Source organism: Poecilia mexicana, unplaced genomic scaffold (genome assembly GCF_051168715.1).
Source record: "Poecilia mexicana isolate PSO_F unplaced genomic scaffold, ASM5116871v1 scaffold_17, whole genome shotgun sequence".
Taxonomy (NCBI): Eukaryota; Metazoa; Chordata; class Actinopteri; order Cyprinodontiformes; family Poeciliidae; genus Poecilia; species Poecilia mexicana.
The window spans coordinates 6,734,771-6,761,130 of record NW_028263386.1 but is presented as its reverse complement, the minus strand read 5'-3'; the positions used below and the strand labels follow the sequence as shown (position 1 = coordinate 6,761,130).

General features: G+C 39.3%; 1 protein-coding gene across 1 annotated transcript in view; it reads right to left on the bottom strand.

Annotated features, from left to right (window-relative positions):
- st6galnac5a (ST6 (alpha-N-acetyl-neuraminyl-2,3-beta-galactosyl-1,3)-N-acetylgalactosaminide alpha-2,6-sialyltransferase 5a) overlaps nt 1-21,820 on the bottom strand; it is a 67,149-nt gene extending 45,329 nt beyond the window's left edge. Inside the window, exons 1-2 of the mRNA XM_088014793.1 lie at nt 21,766-21,820; nt 20,207-20,565 (exon numbers count right to left, since the gene is read on the bottom strand). Of these exons, the coding sequence (XP_087870919.1) occupies nt 20,207-20,565; nt 21,766-21,820 (414 nt within the window). The remainder of the gene's footprint in view (nt 1-20,206; nt 20,566-21,765) is intronic.
- Nucleotides 21,821-26,360: the final 4,540 nt, after the last annotated feature.

Below are 26,360 nucleotides of genomic sequence, written 5' to 3'. Positions count from 1 at the left end.
ATTTGTGATGCGCTCTTACAAGAACAACAAAGAGATATCAATAAAACATTCCCAACACATCAGCTGCCGAGCGGGAGAAGCTCTGCTGCCCTTCTGAAATATTTTCATTGCTAAATGTTCTTGCTGGAGTGTGTCCATTATGTGCTGGAATGGAGGATAATGAGCGCCAGTAACTGAAAAAGGAGTGTGTGGATGATTGTGTGTGCATAAAACACCAGCTGCCGGTGACAACACCCGTCAAGCAGGAGGAATCTCGAGGGAGGCAACAGATTTTAAATTGACAGGCGGAGCACGTGAGTGTGGCTTCAATTCCACCCGAGCTTCTGTGTCGGAGTTTGTGTGCACGCTTTGCTAAGAGCTCACAACGCCTTGAAAACGTCCTAATGCCACTTGAACTTCTGCACATTTGGTTAGACCAGAAACCACAAACTTATCACAAATTACAGTGTAATTATGGAGAGGAAGAAAAATGTGACGTTGTCATTTCCAGCAGGGCCGGCCAAAGCCTTTTTGGGGCCCTAAGCAATTTTTTCATATGGGGCCCCAACATGTCAACACCAGATGTTTTATCATTCCTGAGCTACTCTGTGTGTAACGTAACTGCTCTCATTAGCATCGTTTGTAATTAGCGTACATCATCCCAGTGTCGGTTGCCGCTATTGATTTCAACCTTACAGGGGTAGCAAACTAAAACAAGTATATCATTTGGATTTTAAGCTGTAAAGTGGTATTGAAGTGCCACATTATTTTAATTATTTGAAAGCAACATCAGCTGATACAGCAAATTTGCGTAAACTAGTTAGCAAGTTTGATATCTTACATTTCCTCTCTGGTGGCAGGAGCTAACAGCAGCAAGAGATTAAACTTTTATTTGTTGAGCAACAAACAAACTATAACTAAAGCAATGAAGAGGAACTGACCCAAATCGAATTTACATGTGTAATAGGATTAGTTAGTATGATTCAACATTTTATTTATATATTTTTTTTTTATCATGCTAGCTTATTGCTCTTGGGAGCCCCCTGGTGGTGTGGCAGTCCTAAGCAGGTGCTTAATTTGCCTCTTGCCGCCTTGAACCACCAGTCCACACTGATGTAAACTTCCATATGAGATCTAAAACCTGAGAGTATGCGACTCCTGTGTGCATTTTGTCAAATTGAGTGTAAAAAAAATGACCAAATACACATTTTAACTCCCACTTGATGCATGAAGGATGTGCCGTGTTTATTTTCAATCATTTAGATCCAATTTGCAGGCAGATCTTCTCAAAACAAATGCAGAAGTAGTATTTGTAAAAGCAAAGTGATGAGATGGTTACTGTTAGCTTTTGACAGCTTGAGTATAAAAAGCTGAAAAAAAAATTATATAAAAAAAAAAAAAAAAAAAAAAAAAAAATCAGCAGAGGTAGAAAACTGCATCAAATATTACAATGGAGCTTTTTGAATACTTGAGGAAAAAACTAACACCATTAATGATGATAAGATTTCTTAGAACTTGTTAATGGATCTCAAACAACTGGATGAAATGTTTTCAACACCTTGAAAGGCTTTGAAGTAGAAAATTAGCACCATCCGGTTCCTATTGTTGCACCTCTTAGTGTATTTAGAGCTGCAGCTGAAGGTGAAATTCACAGCAAAGCTTCCTTCATACCAGATGAAGTCCACATTAAATCATTAAGATCCGGTCAGAGCATGGGAGGTCGTTGCAGGGTCATGACAGATCGGTCAGAGCGTGGGAGGTCGTTGCAGGGTCATGACAGATCGGTCAGAGCGTGGGAGGTCGTTGCAGGGTCATGACAGATCGGTCAGAGCGTGGGAGGTCGTTGCAGGGTCATGACAGATCGGTCAGAGCGTGGGAGGTCGTTGCAGGGTCATGACAGATCGGTCAGAGCGTGGGAGGTCGTTGCAGGGTCATGGCAGATCGGTCAGAGCGTGGGAGGTCGTTGCAGGGTCATGGCAGGTCGGTCAGAGCGTGGGAGGTCGTTGCAGGGTCATGACAGATCGGTCAGAGCGTGGGAGGTCGTTGCAGGGTCATGACAGATCGGTCAGAGCGTGGGAGGTCGTCGCAGGGTCATGGCAGATCGGTCAGAGCGTGGGAGGTCGTCGCAGGGTCATGGCAGGTCGGTCAGAGCGTGGGAGGTCGTCGCAGGGTCATGGCAGGTCGGTCAGAGCGTGGGAGGTCGTCGCAGGGTCATGGCAGGTCGGTCAGAGCGTGGGAGGTCGTCGCAGGGTCATGGCAGGTCGGTCAGAGCGTGGGAGGTCGTCGCAGGGTCATGACAGGTTGTCTAGCTCACACAGGTTAGCAGTGGTAGAGTTTCTCTGCTGTTTTTAGCTTGTGGTTCATTGTTTATCCCTATTGGTAGCATATCTGGGACACTGAGGCAGCAGGAACAGCATATGGACTCTGTCCTACTAATAAATACAAGGGGCTGCCAGCAATCCTGAAAGTTATTATAGCATTTTTTTTTTGTGGAACATCTACTAATTTATTGTATCCTACTACTCCTCTGGGTTAAAAAAAGCATTTAATAGAGCAATTTGTGCTTTCTAAGCCAGTAAATACATCATAAGAATCTAGAGGGCACACACCTCCAAATTGCCCCAACTTCTGGCTCTGCTGGGAGACCAAACACACCCAAACTCTTGAGTATTTCAACAAACAGAACCCCTGTAAGCTAACAGTCAACACTCTCCATGTCATAGAATATAATATGCTTTATTGATCTCCAAAGGGAAACTGCTTATAGGTTTATGTAATCAAATACTGCACCAGACTCAGCCGAGGAGAAAGACACACACCTCTGAAATTCTGCTTAATTCATCAGTAGCTGATAAACAGAAGGAAGTTGTACATTTTTAACCAAAATAACTTCCAGAATCAGCAACAACAAACAATGATTTTCATTCCCACAAATACTGTGGTATGCTCAGGCCATGTAAACCTGCTACATGTCTGATAAAATCAGGCTTCAGAACATAAAACATTATTGGATAATATAACACATCGAGATAGACATGTGATTGATGTCAATAGATAATATGTCGGGTAGAATATTTAGAATATTAACTGAACTCCGATTCAGAGCCGCACAGCATTCTGGGGGATGTAGGCAAAGGAAAGGCTTTGGCCACTCAACCTGTCACGGCTAGCTAAGCAAAGTTGGTGGGATCAGCTAACTCAATCACTCTTTGGTTACCTAGCAACAGCTTGTTGATTAACTTGCGGTTACCTAGCAACAGTCTGCTGAGTAACTGATGCAGCAGCAGTTTAAGGTTTTGCCACTTTGCTTCGTAACTGCTGGAGTGAAAACTGTGAATAAAACAGTTATGGTCACGCCACCATTCTGGCTGTATTTCAGATCTTTAAGACAAAAATTAATCAGTATTTATTGATATTAACTGATATGAGACGCTCATATCGTAATGAGTTTTTCAGCCGTATTCGTCCAGCCCTATCCTTCACAAATATAAATTGTAACTTTAGTCAATAAATGCTACATTTTTGGTCATTTAGTTGCTTTTTCAAACTTGTAACCAGAACCCTCGATATTAACCTACATGTTGTTCAAGGGCTTCGACTTGGGAAGCTAGGAGCACACTTCTTGTCATATTTGTAGCAAAAAGGCGTAAAATTGATCAATTTAATGAGAAAATGCTAGAACAAAAAAAAAAAAAAAAAAAAAAGAAACTTACATGAGGAAATGCAGGTAAGGCAGGAAATGGAAAGTTGCAGCAAAAAGATCAGGTAACAGATGGATCCAGTGAAGAACAATGAAAATTGAGGAGCTTATATACAAGACTGGGTGGAAATAGAAAAAGACCCAAGTGAACTAATTAGAGGCAAATGAGGAACAGCTGAGGCAGAATGCAGGGAAGGAGACTAATTAACACAGGGAAGCAAAATAAAGACTCCTACCCACTACATATCAAAGGAAAAACTAATAATAATGATCAAAGAGAAACAAATCCAATGAATAAAGATCAGAACAAGAATAAAACAAATTAATATTGACAAGGAAGTGATCAAAACACAAACACGGAAGGAAACCAAAAGCCAAACACATCAGGATCATGATGCGTTTAAACTGTGCCCATGGTTGGCTGTGCTGGTTGCTGGGAGACCGAAGGAAGTTACGACCTTTTCAGGTCGAAAGAGTCGATAAACCTTCTGGTGACAGCAGGATGTAGCAGTTATGAAGCATTTAAACAGGTTAAAAGGGTCACAGCAGCTGGTAAGTGGTCTTAATCTGGCCTAAAAGTACGGACTGTTGAAGTTGATTAATTTGAGAAGCTAAAGCAAAAGAAGAGCGTTGACATCACACAGCAGCAAACCGTTTACGAAAGTAACAATGGATGGAGCCAGTAGTACCACCACGAGATTATAGCAAGACAAAGAAAGCTAATAAAAACAAAGCAGAGCTGATAGCAATGGAGCGTTGCCTGCAACTTCTGCAAATTAGTCATTTTAGATGTGTAGTCAGAACCAGGAGTGGTGGGATGTATTTCAGTGGCACAGACTTATTCCATAAGCTCATTATTATAATTTTCAACGATTGTTTACGTCCGATTTACTACGTCTGGCTTGTTCTGATGCAGAATTATGAAGCGTGTTTCGGATTAAAAACAATATGACCGTTTAAACTGCAGGCGCCTTGAAAACAATCAGATATAGTATCACATATTTCTTTTTCAGAATTAGACTCTTCAGACTGCTGTGAAAAAGTCGGATATAAGTCGAATATGGGCAGAAAAAAGCGGATTTGTTTTCCATTTGCTTGCTGTGTGATTGTAGCCCAATACCTGCAAGTTTAGATGTTACATATGAAAAGCTAATAAAAACAAAGCACAGCTGTGCAGGATTTTTTTAATCTTTTGAAGTTTTCAAACTATTTCCTTCCAAGTAATAAATTCAAAGTTTCTACTGTGAGCTGCAGGAACTTAAAGGAGAGCTTTTTATCTCCCCAAAGACACTTTTAACAGCAGCATGCTAATGGAATGAATCATAAAGCTGGTGTTTATTACCAAGGTAATGCCTTTTCATTTAGTTAATGAAAACACGTCTGAGGTGTTATAATTGTCAACCTGATGATTAGGAACACACAAATGAGATACATTCGCTCAGGTTGATCTTCAGTATGAAGGTAATGATTCCTGCCAGCAACTCCGGAATGGACTCACGTCAGTGAAAAGCATTTTTTCTTGTTCTTTTCTCCTGGTTTTACCATGGCGATGAGCTCCTCCGTAAACAGAAGGCTCATTAGTTTAATCCTGAGTGTATTCAGCTTAGCAGGAATTCATAAAGACCCAAACAATGCATCGGTGCATGCTAACAGCTTTCTGTCGGGAAGACTCTCCCACGGCATTTTATCCCTTAACGAGCCCTGATCAGCCGCTGAGGAAAAGGTGGAAAACACAGAGCTGCAGCACAGGAACAACTCTTCAATGCATTCAGGTGATTCAGCTACGTAAATGTGAACTCCTGCAGAAAAAAGGTTGCCTTAATCCATCATTTTCTTTTTGTTTCATTCCTTTTCGTGATGTACTTGAATCAGGTAAAACAGATGTGTTCTTCTGCTTTCAGACAGGTGGATGAGAGGCTACGCTCACGCTGCAGGTCTTGATGCTCATTTGCTGACATCCAATTTTTTATTCTTTTGTCTGGTCGTTCATATGACTTATTCAATGTGACTGCAATCAGACATCTGTGTGAACAGTTTATGACCCCAAAGTGACCCGTATGCAGCAGCAGAAGAAGAACGTTGACGACACACAGCGGCGCATTGTTTAAGTAATAATGGAGATTTTTATGGACCCACTTTATTCAGCAATGGGAGCTGAATGGGAAGATCATAACAAGACAAAGAAAGATAATAAGAACGAACAACACGGCGTTGTCTGCAGCTTCTGGAGGGAAGTCTGTTTGGATGTCTAGTCAGAACCAGAAGGGTTGGGATACATTTTAGTAAACCAGACTTCTTTCTTATTTCTATAATTATAGTTTTCAGTCACTTTTACCTCCAGATTTACAGCATCTGCTTTTTTCTGAATTATGATGCATGTCTGACATCAATGATGTAAAAGTTAAAAAAATGCAACATGACGGTTTTGACTGCAGTCGCTTTGAGAACTGATTCGTATCCAATTTAGTTCCAATATGAAAGTGAAAGATCAGACTTTTTGAATTTGGAAAGATCTGAATGGGACGGTTGAGACTGCAGTGAAAAGGTCACACAGGGGTCGCAATCGCCTGCTGTGTGAACGCAGCCAAAGAAAATTCAACAGCTCATCTGTGGTTTCCCACCTGCGCCTGTCTCACCCTAAATCTGTTCCTGGGTAACCTTAACTGGTTAGCTGTGGCTACAAAGGCTACAACTAGTGATTATTTCAGTGATCAATTACTTTATTTGTTATTCGGCCAATTAATTGATTAATCGGATTTTAAAAAATTGACACTTTCTGCAGATTTTTTGGCCAACCACTTTTTCATAGAATATTAGAAATATATTGGAAGATACAAATAAACAAATAATTAGCTTTAAAATAAGAAAATAAACATTTTATTGCCCAAAATGCAATAAGCATTTCTTTAGTGAACCCTTGATCAACATGTGAAAAGTTCAGCCATTTCTCCTCAACTTTTCAATTAACCAATTATTAATTGGACAGCAATTAGCAAAAGATGCTTAATACGCAATTTGCTTTGTGCAGAATTTCACCAGGTGAAGCTAAAGCTGATGCCACTTGATGAATTTTCTGTAGAAAATATTTATAGACAAATGTTTTTTGTTTAAATGCAAAATATGTAGTTTTGTACAGTTTTGGCTTAATTACTGCACTGCACAACAAATTGCCTTTTTTTAAACTCCCGTTAACGATTATTTCAGTAATACATTCATCACTATTAATCCGATTAATCGCTTCAGCACTAGATGAAACAGAGCTCTGCTGATAAAAAACAAAACAAAAAACAAACTATTGTAATTCAGGCAGCAGTGGAAATAACAAGTTCCTTGTGGGCCTTATAAAGAGAGGAGGTCGATGCTGAATACCTTACGCTGTCAAAGGGCCATATAGATGTAAAGGCTTCTGAACAACCTTTATTCTGAGCTTTATGTAGCTGCAGAGTCCTTGTCCTGTCCTTTGTTGTGATGCTGGGAGCTGCAAATTTAACAAACATATCATCTGACAGCGTCTCTATAAAACTCCTCGACGCTTGTGCATGGTAATGAGATTCAAATCAGCTGGGATGTGGGCTCGTTGTAAAACAGTGGGAAGGTTTCTCCTGCTGTAATAAAGTAATGTGGGGGCCTTAATTGCAAGTGGCGTGAAACCCATCAAATATGAACCGATGCTATTTTTAATAAACGCCTGCAAACGTGACTTTTGCACATTTACCGAACTTAGAATAAAAAGTCAGCCTATTTCCACACTGTGGATTATTTTTAACACCAGCATGAGTGTCATTAATTTTTAATTGAAGCAGAATAATAAGATTGGTCGGAGTGAAAGCCGTCCTTGAATTCTCATATTTCCTCCAAGTTAATGCTATTCAAAGGTGACCTCAGGGAAAAGTTGTGGTGCAAAACAGAAGTCAGATTTTAACTCTGAATTATCATCTGAGACCCGACAGAGGCTGGAATAAAGACAGCTGGCCGGCGCTAATAAAATTAACAGATGCAGAGGCTCGTATCAGCGGCGCAAACGAGTATCTGTCTGTTTATGAGCAGAAGATGGTTTCATTTCCTCTGCCTGCAATTACTGTGTTAATTCCTCCTTCCATCATCGTCTCATCAATATTGCAGCCAATGCCCTGATGATGATGATGATGATGACAGCATCAGATGCTCTGCTAATAGCTGAGTGGAGATGCATCAACAGCATGGGCATTAATATCACTTAAGAGGCTTCTGCAACTGCGTGCAGAGATAGAAACTTTGCTGCGGCTCGGTGGCGGCAGCACTGATGATGGTTGCAGCACCAAGGTGAAAATATTGGCTCTCAAAGGCGCAGAACTCTGATTTTGTAGATTAAAAATCATGACGAAACTCAGCATTCAGTCTTCTCTAGCAGGCGTCTATGCAACATGTTGACACTACAGTATTAACCCACTCTGCCAGGCAAAACTTCTCCAAATCTAGCAGGAAGCACCATGTAATTCTGCAAATTGGAATTACAAAAACAAATTAGCTTGTAAAACGTTTTAGCACTAAGGTGAGGTGGTTTTCTGGCTGTATTTAAATTTGGATATTTTGCAAAACTGTAATGGAAGCAAACGCTTTATTCACATCACACAAGTCTAACCATCAACAAACGGATGTTACTACTGGCGGAAAAGACAAAGAAGACGACAGGAAGTGGTAGGAGAATGACGGCGCAAATTAATTCATGTGTGATTTTAATTGTTTATTATTTACTGGGAACACTGCAACTGCAAAATTGCGTGTTTTATATAAGTGGAATATTGATGAAGTTTTGTAATGGAAACATAACTTGTGAGGACATCTCTAGTCTACAATCCTCTTGAGAAAACTCCACAAAATGCCTTCCAGGTTTAGTTTCTGACTTTTATTTAAATCATTTTTCTGTTTTCATGCCTCCTGCACAGCCAACAGGAATACAGCCAGTGGTTTCTGGATGGCAAGTCAATAACAAAACTCTGGTCTTTCCCAGCAGCCATTGTACAGTGCCTACAGCGGTTAAACCTGCTGAGCAACAGAATTGGAACTCTACTTGGGTTGCTAGGTAACGGGTCTGGGCGTTGGCTGAGGTTGCTAGGCAACGGAGCAGTGCCCTCAACATTAAATTCTTTCAAAGTAAAGTGGAAATTAAACAAAATTGAATTAAATTTCATTAAATTGAAATAATGGAGGATAATTTTGGAAAAGTAACATTTATGATAATCCCAAAAGTAGCAACATTATTTCATTTCAGGAGGTTTTTGAAATGCTTAATTTTCCAGACTGAATTTATTGCCAGAAAATTGCTGGATGGTTTTAGAAGCAGCTGAGACCCAAATGGAAGTACAAAAACTCACAAAACATGTTCCTTTTAATAATTAGGCTTGACATCTGGTGTGTTTCTCATCTGGAAAGTTCACAAATTATGGCTGGACTGTTCCTACCATGCTCATCACTCACACCTAAGTAGCTGAGACCAGAGAACGGAGAAGCAAAGAAATTTGCTTTATTGTAAAAGCAGCTGGTAGGCGTTACCTTTCTACTCATTGCATGAGCCATAACAGATTTTCCTTTGCTTCCTTTATATTGAGAATACACAAATTCAGTGGTGAATACCCAACAAGAGGATACAAAGAAGCACAGCATGTTAGATTTATCCCCTAATCGAGAGGTAGCTTCCTCTCTCCCACCCATCAGCCGTAATTGCTTTCCAGGCCTGAGCAGGAAAGAGCCCGGAGCTGCGTTGTGTTTGGCGGGAGCAGAATGCACCAGAGATAAGTGGGAATCCAAAAGCATGCTCCAATTGGGACCACTGTGGTGGAACCAAATCCCCATTCTCTCCTGTTCGGGCGAAAGTGAGCATTTTTAGTATTCTAAAAAGAGCTTCTGCTCAAAAATAGAACAAACCGCCTCAGACGGCTCGTTGCTGTTAGTTTTGTAATGTGGGACGGCTCAAAGGCAGCCCTCACAAACACACAAAGTGCAGACTTCAGTGGCGGTTCGCTGACAGAGTCATCGACCACAACGGCCTAACTGGGGAGGCTTTTTTTGTTTCCCCATCCAGCTGCTGAAAAGCTAAATCCTAATGAGCGGTGAAAAATGACTTTGCTGCTGGAGGAAAAAAATAGAGAGATGTAGCTGTCAGAGATGAAATATTAAAAATCTCAGTTCTCCAGCTGTCACCTTTGCTTCGGTTCATAGAAGGATGCCTTGTCATGTCTCCTTGGCACAGATAGATTCCCACTAACGCCTTCCAGCAAAGTGTACCAAGTCAGGGAGAATTTGCAGCCTCGATATGTCTAAAAGTGACTCTAACCAAGGCTTCAGCTGAAGAATATCTCCTGTTTTAAATTCTCTATTCCATCTCAGTGGGGTTTTCAGTAGCTGCTCCCAGAAGAGGAGGCAGAGACATTTCAGATCTACTTTTTCTGAGGCAGCTCTGCAAATACAGAACTTTTCCTAATTTGATAGACATTGTTAAAAAATGTTAGACTTTAAACTTCCACAGTTAGTTTGCAATTTCCATCTAAAACCCATACCTGTACCATCCCTTCGCCTTAAACTAAATCCAAACGTAAAAACATCTTTTTAGCAAAACATCACCACATTAAAAAAACACTGAATGTGTCTTTTACCAAATGTTATGCATATGGAGTCCTGCATCTGTTTACAACTTTTCAACTTCAATTGTTGAAAAGTTTTCAAGCAATTTAAACTTTCTACAATGCAGCTGGTTGACTTATTTAGCATTTAAAGTGCAAAGAATATTGAGACAAGCAGATGAGGAGAAAGCTACCACTCCTTTTTGTGAAATTTTGACTTAATATCCCCAACGGCAACATATTTATTTAGATTTAAGATTAAATAAAAGTTAAAGTATCACTCTAAATATCAACTTCAGCTTTTTTCAGACCTCTTTGTGCCAAGCAGCACAAACAGGACATGCTAACAGATGCTAACAATAAAGAGTTACCATGTGTTTCCCTTCAAAGATAGACCATTTTAAAGGCAACATCAATATTTTTACTTTATGTACTTGCTGACAAAGGCGTATGATATCATGTAATGTGGCTGTATGATTTATGGAAGGCAGACAAAGTCAAAAGCTACAAATACCAAAGACACAACAACAGCAGAGCGGTCAAGAGTAACAAAATCTGTCCAGAAAACATTTCTGGTTGTAGAAACTGAAAACTAAAACAACCTACATGTGGCTGGCTGACGGAGCAAATGGAAAACTGATGGAGATTTGAAACAGAAAATCACCTGGTGGTCCGGTAAACTCGGCTGGATTGGGGACCAAAGTGGCAACGTTTGTTACATTTTCAGCTGCTGCAGTTCTCTTTCACACTGCTTGGTGTCAAACTAACCAGATCTTGGTTAGTTCCTGGGAATTGTAATAGAAAATGTACTAAAAGGTGGAACTTTGTAGGAAAAGTCAGAGGTTTCTTACCAACCTCGTCCTCAAAATCCAAGACGGCTGCCTTGTATTTAACACACACATTGCTTTGCACCTTCTTTTAGTCAACCTGTTACTAAAGTATTTGAAAATGCTGTGAAATTGTTATTAGTTAAATATTCTAACAGTAATTAGTCCAGCCACGTAGCACATTAATTAGCAAAAAAACAGTTTTACTAGGTTTAAGTTTTTACTATAAATATAATTTCATCCACTACCTGACAGTTAATTTGGTCACATTTACCTGGCAACTAATCATCAACATTGTTCTGAGCACCATAAAGGCATTTAAAGTGATGACACAGTGGTTTTATACAAAATGCAGGTTTATTCGTTGACCTTATTAAAGAAGAATCAACAGAAACTGGAGAAATCCTCTAAAAAGGTCATGTAGAGAACCAAAACAAGAGATAATAGGCAGCCAAACTTGGAAGAAAGTTCAAAGAACTATTGATTGAAGAGCATGAATACACTACAAGAAAGTCTGAATGCTCAGAAGCAAAAACTAAAGCAATTAGAGATGACAGACACTCTAATCCCCAACCGGGAATAGAAGCAGGAACGTTTCAGGAGCAAAGCTGATTCAGAGAACTGAGGATTATCGACTATGACCCGATAAAAATGTACCCAGCTCCTGCGGTTCCTTCTTAAACAAAGCCGTATTTTAAAAATGAAAAGTTTGACTGTCTGTTGAGAGAAAAGTGAGTTTTCCGAAGCTTGAATTCAACATCTTGTGGGAACAATACGGCTGCTACGCCACAGCCCAAAACAAATGAATCATCTGAGTCGTGAAACGAATTCGCGAGGTTTAAATTCCAGAAAACAATAAAGGAGAAAAACTGCAACCTCAACAGTTGCCAGAAAAAGTTCAAGGTTTTGCTTTTAATCATGTGAAAATCCTCATTGTGAGTCAGGAACAGCGAGCCACATTTGTTCGTCTCCTGCTCCACATCAAGGTGCCCCTCCTGTTTGACAAGACTCCTCCATTACTCCGACTACACCTGACTTCCCGCTCGGGAATCTGCATGACTCCGGTGTCAGGGCGGCAATCAGAGGAAGAAGCTCACACATCTCCGCTGAGAGACAGGCGGCAGCGTTTTTTCTGCCCTTCTTCTCCTCAGTGAGAAAATAAAAAGCAGGATAGGACTAAAAGAATGGAGGCCCCGCTGGGATTTCACACCATCTTTCACGTATGTGTCGGTCGGTGTCTTCCCCCTCTTTCGATCTGCTGTCTCATTCGCTCAGGCTGACTTTTCTGACTCGTCTATTCTCTTTTATCACCCTCTCCTTTCCATACCCTTCCTCATCTTTGTCCTCTCATTCTCTTCGCCCTTCTTCTGAAAGAGTTTCTCCATCCCCTTCATCTCCAGCCTAACTTTTCCTCCTTATCTCTCAGCAGCACAAACTGTAGAGCAGCGGCACACTAAAATTGCATTTTCATTTGAATGCACTCCAGCCCTGTTTAGTCCGCTTTAATCAAACTCCAGTTCATTTTTCTAGAAAGTCTGGTTCGTTTAGAGAGGAGTGAATGCGCAATCGAACTCTGACTAACCAAAACAGCAACTCCGCCTAAATACTGAGGTCTCGCTTGAGTTGAAGTGAACTCTGGTGCAGTTTGAATGCAGATGTGAACACCAAGCAGACTGGAGCAGGAAGCGGATTACAGCGCAGGGGATTCTGGGTAAATACAACAAAAACAAAAGTGCAAGTCTAGTGCTAGCAGAAGAAACGACTTGTGGTCTTTCACCAAAGATAAAAGAAAAATCCTACAACCACTAAAATCTATCATTACTACATTTCTTTTTTAGGTTTTGTGAGGTTTTCATGTCGTTTCCTTCAGTAGTTCTTGGTGCAGCGCCCCCACAGGCGAGGGGGGGAACAATGAAAGCAAACTGCACAAACTGAAAATGTAACAAATGTTGCAATTTTGGTCCCCAATCGGACCGAGTCTACTGGACTATCAGGTGTGAAAACATCCTGAGATTACAACAGTAACTTGAATAACAAAACTATTTATTTAACTAAACCAAACACATGGATCTGTTTTGCATGTGAGAACTACTTTGTTTGATCAAGCTTGTGATGTTATTGGTGTATTTAAGTGAGCTGTACTGGTGCACAGTTATCAAATGCATTTGTAATTCAGTACATTTAAGTAAGTGTTTAAAATAATAAACATTTTAAATCGATTCAGAACTGTGTTACTGTATCAGATCGGTATTGGTAATGAAAAAAGTGAATCAGTGCATCTCTAGACAAAATGTTAATCTATGTACGATATAAAATGAACAAACTGACACTTTTTGTTAGGGTGGCCAATCATATGTCAAGGGTAGCCGGGCACCCCTAGACCCCCCTGTGGCTACGCCCCTGTTATCTTGTCTCTTTCCTTGGCAGGCCTACCAATACTCCTCCATAAGTAGAAAGAAATTACCCTTCATTCTGACCCAAATCAAACATGCTGCAGTAAAAATATTGAGCACGGAAATCTTTATGGATTTTCAGGAGCAAAAATAAGGCAGAGACGGTGGAGGAAAATGTATTTAAAATTCCTGACGAATAGCACACAGCCTTTCCGACACTTTCTGTGTTGTGAAGGGTTTAATACTCTTGTGGAAGATAAAGTAAAGCGGTCAAAGGCTGACTGGCATCGCACCGCTGCGTGCCGGCTGGCTTATATCTCAGACAGATCAATATAGCAAAGAGGTCAGGCAGCAAAGAGGAGGAAGACAAATGGTCAAGTCGGAGGATTTTTCTAAGCACTGATCATTCAGTGCTGCAGGAGAACAAAAATGAGATAAAGATGATGACTTTTACAAGCCATGTGGTATCCTGCAGAGGATGCAGTCCTCAGAACTGGAAAGGGCAACGTTCTGGAGTGGAAAAACGCATCCATATCATCAAAGTATCGATTACAAGAAATATGTAGGACGATAAAACGGCTGGTGTGAAGAAGTGTAACCGATCTGCAGAGGAGCCGTGGCCCCTAATGATGTCCCCTGTCACCAAAATGCCAATAAGCTAAAAGCGGAAAGAAAGAAAAATAAATAAATAAGCCTGCGGTTTACTTATGATGCTCGGCTGCTCCGGTTCACTCGAAGAAAATCAATTCTCATCCGCAGCTGCGCTCAGTGACGCATCGCAGACAAATCCTCATCAAATCAAAACACACATGGTCACCGAGTATTGGCTTTTCAGGCCGGGCGAAATGTGCTGCGTGCAACGTCCTAAAATACGACATACTGCACATTCATTCATCTAACGCGGCGTTCGATACGTGAGCGATCAGAGTGACTGAGGAGAAAAGACTAACCGCTCCTCTGGAGCACAGATTACACAGATTTATTTTTCTATCAATAATCCAAAACCTATACTGATACATCAAGTCAAAGCAAAGATTTATAATGATTTGAACTGCTATGAGAAAAAACAGAGGCCCACATACAAACAGTTTTTCCTGACTGTAACTTTAAATCGGACTAAATGTTGTTTAGATGGTATTAACTAAATTATTTCTGTTAGTTTAAGGGCGAAATAAAGAGCAAAAATCTTAGGCAACTGTTTAAATTACTTTCTTAAAAGTTAGGTTTAGTTACTTCAGGAAAGCCCAGATGCAAATTATTTTTATTTTATTTTATTGGCCAAAATAAAAAGTCCTCATGGGCCAAGAAATAAAACTAACATCAAGCAAATAAAGTCCTGTAGTTCATTTTAGATCCAAACCTCAGTATAATTTTTCACATTTGCTGTTTTAAAAGAAATACATCAAATTTTCATCTTTTTAGGCTCAGATGAAAATTTATGTCACTTTCTTTTTAGATGCTTTCTATATTTACCCAAATTTGATAAATTAAGTAAAGGCTGGATTAGGATTAGCAAAGTCAGCTTTTCAGTAAAATGTCTGCATCAAGGAGGTTCTACTATAAAAACACAAATACTGTCGTATTTAAAATGGAGCTTGTAATAATGTCACCCTGATGGAAAAATTAATAATTTCGTAAACAGTTTTTTATCTTTCTTTAACTGCAGTTGGGATCACAAAACACCAGCAGCTCAAACGCTGCTTCTTCATGGAAAAATCTGGAGAAAGTTTCCAGTTCCAGTGATTAATCATTACTGGTTCTGTAGAAGAACCAGTTCCACAACCAGAAAGCCAAGATGCATCTCTACATCAACAAACAGGTTTCATCCGATTAACGCATCTTCTTCCTGTTTTATTCTTTTTTCTGAAATATTTCAGTGCTTACAGACAATTTTACCAAACAAATCATGTAATTTATCACAATATTCCTGCCACCAAATGCCCTAATATCACCACCTTAATTTAATAACACTGTTTTAAACGAGCTCTGCGTGTTTAATATAATCTAAATCAGCCGATCTCTCATCTGCAACTGGAGAGATTTATGAACACCACCTGGCGATCTTAAACGATTAACAGAAGAAGGAAATGGCTTTTTATGGATTTAATGAAAAATAATTACTGGTGAGTGAAGCTGCTAATTGCAACTTCAACTACTTAAACCCCATGATGGATGGCATCAAAATAACCTTGGAGGTGATGGGAGACAGTCACTTTTCAGCTAATTTTGTTTGTTTATTTGTTCAAAAATAAAACTAAACTCCAAAGTTTTTGGAGTTGTTTGGCCTGCTGTTCCCAGAGTCTCCAACTTCTGATGAAACCAATTCGTTCCTGTTCCAGAACCAGAGCCTGCAGCCATAAAAACACAAAGAAATTGGACCAATACCAGAAATTAGTCTGAGAAACAAAAGGAACCCATCTCAGACTCAGTTTTCTTCAAAGTTAAATTTCATTACAGGACAGACAGAAAACCCTGAACAAAACATGCCAGGAGGAGACATTTTCTCTGACTGAACCACAAGACGCCTAGAATAATATCCGTCACACAAAGTGAAAGTAGAAACGTTCATAATGAACAGCATCAAATACTACAAATCAACTGTGAAGCACGGTGGTGGAGATGTGATGATTTGTGTTTACTTTGTCTCCGGTTTCTTGTACCAGTGGAGTCAAACTCATTTTGTTTTGGGCCAAATCCAGATCACGAATGCTCTTAAAGGGCCGGTTGTGCCAGAATGTACTGATAAAACCTGATCACAAACTGTTAAAATATCAATTAATTCTTAAAATTAAACATTATTATTGAACATCTTTTCATTTCCTCCAGGATTTTGTATTTGTGGTGCTAATTTGGGAATATTTGCGATATTTGTGACGGTGACTTTTCATTACTCGCTGTATAGATCATGGATTATAATCTGACATCAGTTAAGGCTGAGGCAGCTGTTTAGTACATTTCTCTCATCCATCATGAGAGAAATCTGCAATAAACTCCCAATTATTATGATTGTTAACTTTGTGTGAATTTCCACGATAATTTTCAAGAAACTGGAGGGACTGATTGATATAATTTGGCAACGCATAGCGATCAGGAGATATTTTCAAATGTCCTGTCAACTACAAACATTTTTTAACTGAAAAACATGGTAGCCGTCTGGGTGGATGACGGCCCCAGCGCCCAGAGCGCCGTGTGGACTTAGCAAGCTTTCAGGGGGGAACCATGGAGTTAGGTACAGAGCCGAGTGTCTCAGAAGATTGGAAACATTTTTCCAGACAAAATGTTCCATATATCTATCTATCGTCTGTCACGATAAATTTTCTCAGTAATTATCGCGATAAACAATAATATTGTGGTTTTGAGACCATTTTCATAATGTAATGGAAGTTTTCCCTCAAACTCCTGGCACTGGAACTGGAACACATTATAAATATTCAAAATGAAACTAAACATTCAAAATGATAAATAAAGAGGAAATAAAGCCACACACAACCGAAACCATGAATAAAATTGATTATGACGTCTCTGTAAACAAAACTGACCTTCAAAAACTATTAACCACCAGACTGGAAATTATAAAAATAATTTTACTTTGTCACGTGATTAACTGATTAATTAGTTATTACGACTGGCTTTTATATAACGTTGAAGTTTCACACATTCGAATGTCTCCGTTTCATTTTTCCGTTTATATCTGCAGCCAACCTGCATCAAGACTGAGCTTCAAGCTGCCTGGTGTTTAACGTAGACGGTCATTTACACACCAGGTTATTTCTTTCAACATGTCAACTCCTAAATCTCTGCAGCCGACACATTCACATGCTGTTGATTTTCTGTAATCTGCACAGCAGCAAGCTTCTGTAAATGCACGCAGCTTGCCGTCCAATTACTCATATGCAAATGCCGTAATCTGAAGATACACGCTTTCCAGAAGCCAGCAGATCTCCCCGAGACAGAGATGGCAGCAAGAATTGAGCTGCCACTCATAGAGTCCACAGTCCTGCCACAGATGGATTACAGAAAACAGGCCAAGTAGAAACCAGACCAGGAACCCGAAGCCACAGAAGTGACTTTCCATGTTGAGATCGTCAAATAGCGGCAAGGAATGCAAAAAGGCAACAAAGAGAGGCAAAAGGACAGAAGGGTACAAAATTACTCTGGATACAATGATAAAAAAGAGAGAGTGAAGAGAAAATAGGTGCTTTAAGGATGCCTAATTATTTTAAGATGCAAGATTAAACATGGATTGATGCAAAATTATGGAAACAAGCAAAAAACAGAACGACAGAGAACATCATACTCATAAAATGTCAAGAACAGAAACTGAAAGCAATTCATAATGGTTACAGAAAGATGGCAAATAGAAGCGATAGAGGAAATATCAATTTTCTGTTTGAAGGAGGCACAGGATGACAAAATACAGACAAAAAATGAGTAAAAGGATCATTTAAATTTAAAGAATACAAAGAAGCTACACAGAAGAGAAAATCCTGCTTATAGCTGAGTGATGCAAATTAGTCAAAGTAAAAAAAAAGAAATGCAGAAGCTTACAGAAAGAAAGAAAGGAAGAAAGAAAGAAAGAAAGAAAAGAAAGAAAGAAAGAGAGAAAGAAACAAAGATAGAAAGGATGCTAAACTGTAATGTTACAAATAAAAGGAAATTCAAGGACTTTTCTTGGTCACCAAATGGTTAAAAAGAGATTACTACAAAGAAGGATAAATAAGTCTAATGAGGAAGTAAATAGATGCTAAAGGATTGCAAAATGGCTACAAAGAGACAAAACTAAAAGAAATACATCTGATTATTAAAATAACTGAAGGGAAATTAAGAAAAAGTAGAATCACAACTTCAAAGAACCATAAACAGAAAATATGAGATGCAAAACGACCAAAGAGATATAAAACACCAGAGAAGAAAAACTAAATGTGAGATGAAACCTTTTGAATGAAGGCTAAAAAAGAACTTAAAATAGTTGCAAAACAGTTACAGAGACATACAGTAAAGTCAAAAGTTGTAAGAAAAGGTTACTGAAAGTTTAAGAGTAATTGTTGAGGGGTAGAAAAAAGGTTTTAAAAAATTGCATTTAATAATTAAAAAAAAGAATTTTTCTTTTTCAGAAAGTCAAATGAGAACAAAAACATAGAATGACCACAAACAGATGCAACATGTCTGCAGATAGAAACACAAACCAAAGATTGAAGCATAAAACAGAGAGGAAAATAAAAATAAATGGCAATTCAGAGACAACAGAAGATGTGAAACGAAAAGTAATTCTCCTCAAGGATGCAACACTTCAAAACAAAGTCGTCCAATCAGAACAAAGAGATGCCAAATGACAAGAAATATAAAAGGCTACAGAAAAATCACAGACATGAAAAGTAGCAGCTGAAAGATGCAAAATATGCCATTAATACAGTTTAAAATATTACACACGACAGATATCAGTAATTATGGATGCAAAAAGGACAAATACCACAAATAGATACAAAATGTTTACAGAGATGCAAGAGACTTTTGAAAGTTTCAAAATGACTGCAGTGAAATGAAAAACGGCCACAAAGAGATGTCAAGGTATCAACAGAGAGAAACATAAAGCAAAGATTGAAACGTCTAAAACAGGCACAGAGAGAAGAAGAAGTGTGCAAAATGTCTGAGATTTTAAAATATATAAAATGGAAGGTAATTCTCCTCAGGGATGCAACACAAAGTCATCAGATTATAACAAAGTCATATCAGATGACAAGAAATACTAAAGGCTGCAGAAAAACCCCAAGAGAAACATGAAAAACAGCATCTAAAGCCTGAAAAATGCCATTAAGACACTTTAAAATATCACAGGACAGATATTAGTAATTAGGGAAGCAAAACAGACAAACAAAAGGCATAAAGTGACCACAAGTAGATACAAAATGCTTAGAGAGATGCAAAAGGCTTTTGAAAGTTGCAAAATGACTGCAGTGAAATGGGGGGAAAAAAACATGCGAAATGGGCACAGAGAGATGTCAAAGTACCACAAAAGGAGGATAAGAGCTCTGAGGGACGTGGAATGGCTGCAGAGACAGAAAACGACTAAAACGCTGCAGAAGGACAATTTTTATTGAAATCAACCCAACACAAAAAGAGACCTGCAGACCGTAAAGTAACCGCAGTGAGAGAAAAACTACAGTTCTATGGAACAAAGGAAGATTCAGACCATCAACTAAATGTTGCCTGAATGAGCCTTCACCTTGTGAGCAGGTAGGTCTGTTTTACTTGCAGAGCCTTTAGCTCCCTGCTACTCACATTGATTGTTTTCTCCTGGTAAACAGATGGAAGTCGATAGCCGGCGGTGACGTCAGGGTTCGGCTCGCTGAGGGTCTCCTGGGTTTATCAATTAGAGTGGAAGAATGCAGCCAAGGATTTCATTTGTAGCCTAAACCGTTATTAGCAACGACAGGTGGGTATTGAGTGTGGCGCAACACTGCTGGAGAAAATTGTGATAAACGGCAGAGAGGAGCCTCTCTGCCTCTAAGTAGATGAGTGGCGGACGGCGGTAAGAGAGTGCATGTGTGTGCTTTCATGCTCGAGGTGGAAAAAGAGAGATGGACTCGTAATGGAGGAAATGTGAAACCGGCTTCGCCTTCAAAGGCTCCGGCTGCTACTTTGCAGCGCATTAGATGCACATTCAGAGTTTTCATCCCCCTGAATTACAGCAGAGCCACATCTGCCTACCTTATGGTCGATGATGCCGATGTATCCCTGGAGGGCCGGCAGGTGGGGCTTCGCCGCGCTGCCGGAGGCTTCGGGCGGCTGCTGCAGATGCTCATGCTGTCGGACGCGGGTGTCGTTAGTTTCCCTGGAAGGGCTGTTGAAGCTGCCGTTGTACACGAGGAACAAGCTGGCGCACAGGAGGAGGACGAGAAGCACGGCTACCCCATGGCGCTGGAGACAGAGACGCAGATGCAGACTGATTAGCCCTGCTGAACCTGAACTGGACCAGCGGGGTCGAAGGTCAGTCCTCAGCGCATCTGGTTCAACACATCTGGAGCTAATGAAGGGTCCACTACCAGACCTCTGCAGAGAGATGACACCTGAGGAGGTGATTCAACCATTACAGCCGTGTTGGTGAAGGACAGTCAGCTTAAAGGGGACCTGTTATGCAAATCTCACATTTTTAATGTTTTTTATGCTTCCATTTGGGTCTGAAATGCTTCTAAAAAAATAAACCCAGCCCAAGCCCTTAAAACAATTTTTAAAAACACCCAGCGGCGTGGCGGTGGCGCAGAGGCAAAGCATGACCCAAGGAGGCCTCACAGGTTCAAGTCCCGGCCTGATCAATCAATCAAGTTTATTTGTACATTACAGAAACAAGGCAGGTCAAAGTGATTTACATCATAAATCACTTTATGTGACCATCAAGGACACCATGCAGTCAACAAATGAGAAAACCAGCAACAAACATTACATTTTGATGACTGACATCATCAAAGTCATCAATGCACATCAAATATGATGTGCAAATATCTTAATACACTTGAAATAATACAAAATGCAAGAAAATATCATCTCCCCCCTCTCTCATATCCCACCTTCCTGTCCGTGCTAAATACACTACAGCAGACAAAACTTAAAAAAATAACCAACAAACATCCAGACAGATTTTAGCAATAAGTTTGTGTTTTTTGGTGTCTGGAAAATGAGCCGTTTCAAAAATGTCCAGAATGTAATATCACCAATCAGCAGGCACTGGCCCGTTACCTAGCAACCCCAGCAAACCCCAGCCCGTCACCTAGCAACCCCAGTGGGACTCCGTCAGCAAAAATCACAAAATGTCGCCAGTAAATTTGGTCTATTTTCTATTGGAAATATCTTATAACATTTGATAGTAACTTACAAGTAACTTTTCAGCAAGACATAGGAGCTTGTTTTCAGTCAATAATCCCTTAGGATTTATGAAAAAGCCAGATTATTTCTCTTATGACAAAACATTTTCCCATGTGAGTGAAATTACTATTTTTTTATCATCATTATAAAAAATTAGTGACTTAAAACAAGTTTGCTGAAAAGTTACACGCAAGTTAGTTTTGTTTTATTTCAAGCGCACCAAGACATTTGCAGACCAAAAGTACTTGGTTAATATTTTTTGTTTTTGCAGTGTGTCGCTCTTCAATGAAGCCTCGATCTGTTTAAGCTGAGAAAATCTTCACTTCTGTAAGTTAAAAACAACATCTGCGCCGTCGTTTTGGGTGTTTTTATCTCTACGACAGTCGGAGAGCAGCGTTAGGAGTGACTGAACGGATTAGGCAGCGGCTCCGTGCCTCCGTTTGTCTCGGCGGCTCCTGCCATCTCTCATTCTCTCACACTCAGACAGCAACAGAAGGAGTGTGAGCTTTCAGCTTATATTGTTACATTTACAGCAAAGAGGAAGGCGTCGCAGTGAAGTTTAAAGTGAGGGAGCAGGAAAACATTAATAACAGATATGTGCGTTTGTGTCTGACTGGCTGTTATCCTGCCACCGCTTCGAGGAATTACTCACTTTCCAACAAACTCACTGCGATGTAACATTTTCCACCAACAGGTAGATTCATTACGTCGGGAGGGAAACGCCACGACACAAATTCAGGAGTTTATTTAGGTGGAGTTTAAAATTTAGGTCACATAAAAAAATTTTTTATTAATAACCCTAATGCATTGTTTAAATTTTTTAAACCACAAAACCTTTAAATTGATGTTTTTAATGCTTTTCCACAGAGCAACAGACCTTATTTCAACAATCAGACAACCACATTTAGATACCAGCTCACTGGTACTTAAACCAAGCAAAACTGACAGATCTGAAAGTCTCAAAGTCTGTAAATCAAGTAAAAATGGTGTAAAGTATAAACAGTCGACTTGATTTGGTTTAATGTGAATTTAATCTTCTGTTTTGCTGTAACAGCATCAATGTGCAGGAAAACACTCTGAATGTTTGTTAACTTGCAGGCAGGAGCTGGAGTGAGAGACAGACATTCAAGAAATCATATTGATATTTGCAAAAAGCAAAGAGGCAAAACATTATGACCAGCACATGCATTGCTGATTCCCAACATCTGCAGACTGGGCAGCAAACAGTGCAGGGGCGACCCAGTCTTCTGACCGCATCATGCATCCAACCCATCAATTTTAGAGGAAAAACACATCACATATATATTTTTAACTTATCTGGCTTTTTTCCACCATGCATTCTGCATTACAAATGCATTCATGCATTTTTTACGGAGACACCTTGTGGATGTTGTGCAGCTGTGACCGATCCAACTAGAGGCAACTCTGCATCACTGCAAAAACAACAAATTTACCAACATATTTGGTTTAGCTTCTAGTGCAAATATCTTGGTACACTTGAAATAAGACAAAACTAACTTACAAGTAACTTTTCAACAAGACATAAGAGTTTGTTTTAAGCCAATAATTCCTTAATATTGATTTAAAAAATGTACTAGTTCCACTTATAACAAGACATTTTTCCCATAAGTGGAACTCGTACTTCTAAAGATCAATATTATGGATTTATTGACTTAAAACAAGCTCTTATGTCTTGTTGAAAAGCTGCATGTACGCCAGCTCTGTCTTATTTGAAGTGCAGTAAGATATTTGCACTAAAATGAGACCTAAAACATTTGGTAAGATTTTGTTTTTGCAGTGTGTCACTGACATTCTGTGTAATATAAAGTTCTACATATTCATGAAGATATAAAATGGACTTTAATACAAGAAGTGGTGCAAAAATAACTCATTTCATGATATTTCATTATGGATTAAGTTCATCTAATGGTGCTGAAGAAAAACATCTTTCCTTGGAGTCCAAAGTATACTTCTAAAAACAATGCTATAATGAAGATATAAATAAGTGTTGGCCGCTGTCAGAGGTCATGTTATGCCTGATCAGTGAAACATAAATTATGCACATTGTAAATTCATAGCTTCTGGAGGTTCCCACTTCCGCCCCTCTATGGCTGCAGCACTGATTTTAATATTTAAAGAAGTAAAAACAAAATCTCCAACCCGCTATAATTAAAAATTAATGTTTTATTCGCATGGATAAAGAAAAAAGTTCAGGAAATGATGTAAATGATCATTTCATGCAGGCATTTTCAGTTTGAGTTCAAGTTGAAACAAAGCACATATAACCTGCATTTGCAATCCAATCTTCTCTTCCTCGTCTGTAAAATAAAACACTGCTCATGAATTTACAAGAACGAAAAACGTTTTGTTTTTATTTCGCGTTTCTTATTTTATATTTTAAACGTCAAAGTCAAATTTCTTGATTATGTGCATCAACTTGACGAGTAAAGCTGTAAAAGTTGAAACAGATTCCATGAAATCGCATCAAATCCAACTGACTTTGGCTTTTTCAAACTCAAAACACGCCCATAAATGTCCAATAACTAGAGATTTATTGCACTTTTTAGAGATACAAAAATGAGATGTTAGCGTTTGGGCGGCGGGAATCAGCCCGTCAGCGCGCTGAGGTCCGAGCTGTTTGGTGCCAAGCAGCGCGCACAGCTGGATGTCTGACGGTCCAGATCCTCTAATCCCCTCAGCGACATCACTCAACACACAGCCTTGATGCAATGTGGCGACCTGATCTGGCTGCACTCGAAGAAACGAAAAGAGGAAAGAATCCCCCCAAACAGTTGAGTGTTTGAGAATGCGCGGCAGAAACATTTACCATAGGTGTCTTCATCTTGCTGCGCGCTGTCTTAACGCTGCGGCTCAGTGCGTCTGGCTCCACTTTCTGCTCTCATGGTCCGGACTCATCCGCGCACATCCTCCCCGCCCCTGGATCCGCTCCGGTCCTGATCCCAGCCCGCCTCGGAGCGTGAGTGTCTCCAGACTGGAGTCCGGGCGCGATTCATACGGAGCGGAGACCGCGGCGACAGATGTTCGCTGTACTGTACATCTGCTGGGTCTTAACGCCGCCCGGCTTCCGGTGGCGCTGGAGGAGGCGCGGCGGAGAGGAGGGAGACCCGCGACTTTTACTGAGGGGCAGAAATACCTACATAAATAAATCATGACCGCTTTACGAATGAGGATTAGGGTCACTGAAAACAGGAATTCTGACTTTTCTCTCAGAATTCAGAGAAAATAAAGTTTTTTTCGTGTCTAACTTCTTCCATGCAGTTTAAGTCAATAATTCCTTAATATTGATTTAATTTGTAACATGGAAAATGTTTTAAGTGAAATAATCTGCCAGTGGAGTTAGTATTTTTTCCATCAATATTGAAAAAGCTTGCTATTGATTTAGAACAAGCTCCTATATGAAACGTTGCTTGTAGTTTTGTCTTATTTCATGTGTACTAAGATATCTGCATTTGAAACGAGACTAAAAATACTTGGTAAGATTTTGTGTTTTTGCAGTGATGGTTGTGAGGACGTTTCTGGACCAAAGCCCTCTTCAGGTTACTTCTCAGATTATCTGTAACATTTATTTTCGGACCTTGGCTCCACTATTTCAAGATTATGTTTTTAATTCAGAAATCTGCAGATTTAACAATCCAGCCAAATAAAAACCATTTTCTAACTCTTTACAACATCTTTTCTATTTCCACAAACTGTCAAATATTCCCCAAATCAAAGAGTTTTCAGTCTGTTTATATTCTTTCAAATATTTAGATGAGTTGTTGGAAATGTGTTATATAAATAAACCTGACTTTGACCTACAAATTAAACTAAATATAAGGTACCTGCTTGATGTACCTGCACTTGATCGAAGTTCAGATGAAATGCTCATTAGATATTTGGATGTAGGATAGTTAGTTCATCCACTTGGAAAAAATTATCTCCACATCTGCTGTGAAAATTTGTTTACGCTGAACGAAGGGAAAAAACAGCTGCTGATGTCGGATAAAGATGTTTACACTATTCTAAAATAAAACTGAATCTGATTTGGAAAAACTAGAAGGAAAACAAGAACCTTTCAAAGATAAACGTATAAATGGATGCTTACCGGGTTAAGACAGAAGTGCATTCTGACTTTTTAGCACTAATTTAAAAAATAATTTACATTTTCCTATAATAAAAACTGTTACCGTTGCTTCAACATTAAAACTTGTGTTTCTTTCCTGCAACATTTTTCTAGTGTCTGATTTTCTCTTTAGTTACACGGTTGGTGAAATAACATCGCAAAGTGTTAGCAAAGCTTTTTTTTCCCCTATTTGTTTCATAATAATATCATCCAGTTTCTTCCTCGCTGCCGTTAATGGACCAGAATCTGGGTTATAGCTTTTAAGCTCTAAAGCTTCTAATGTTTATCCTTCAATCAGTGACTCATAATTTATCTTTTGGTTAAAAAGTAAACAATGCTGCAATTCTTCCACCCAACTGAGGAACATTTACCGTTTATATATTTCATGAATTTATTGTTTATTTGTGGCTGGAAGCTGCAGAGTTGACTGGCAAATTGAAAGAAAACTACAAATATTTCTCCAAATCTTGACAATAAAAGGGGTGTTTGGCCTTTTTTCTATCACATGGGATTTTAAAAGCTTTAAAACTTTTAGCTTTAATCTCTCTTTAATCCTGCTGGATGTGATGCATTTCATATCTCAAGCACCAGCAGCGTCTTTTACTGCATTAATATTAATATCTTGTGCACAAAGAACTTCTCAAGCCAAAGTTCAAAGAGCTGCTTGAAGAGGAAACTTGAGACAACAAAATGATGCAGCTGATTTGCAGAAAACACATAAAATATTTGTTGTTTCTTTTACAAATAGTAGAAAAAAAATGCTATAAACTGGAAATTGTTTGTAGGTGGTTATATAACCACAACCAGATTTTTTAGAGTTTGCAAAATACTATTTTTTAATTGCATAATAAAATAACTTAATCTGGACGGTATATCATT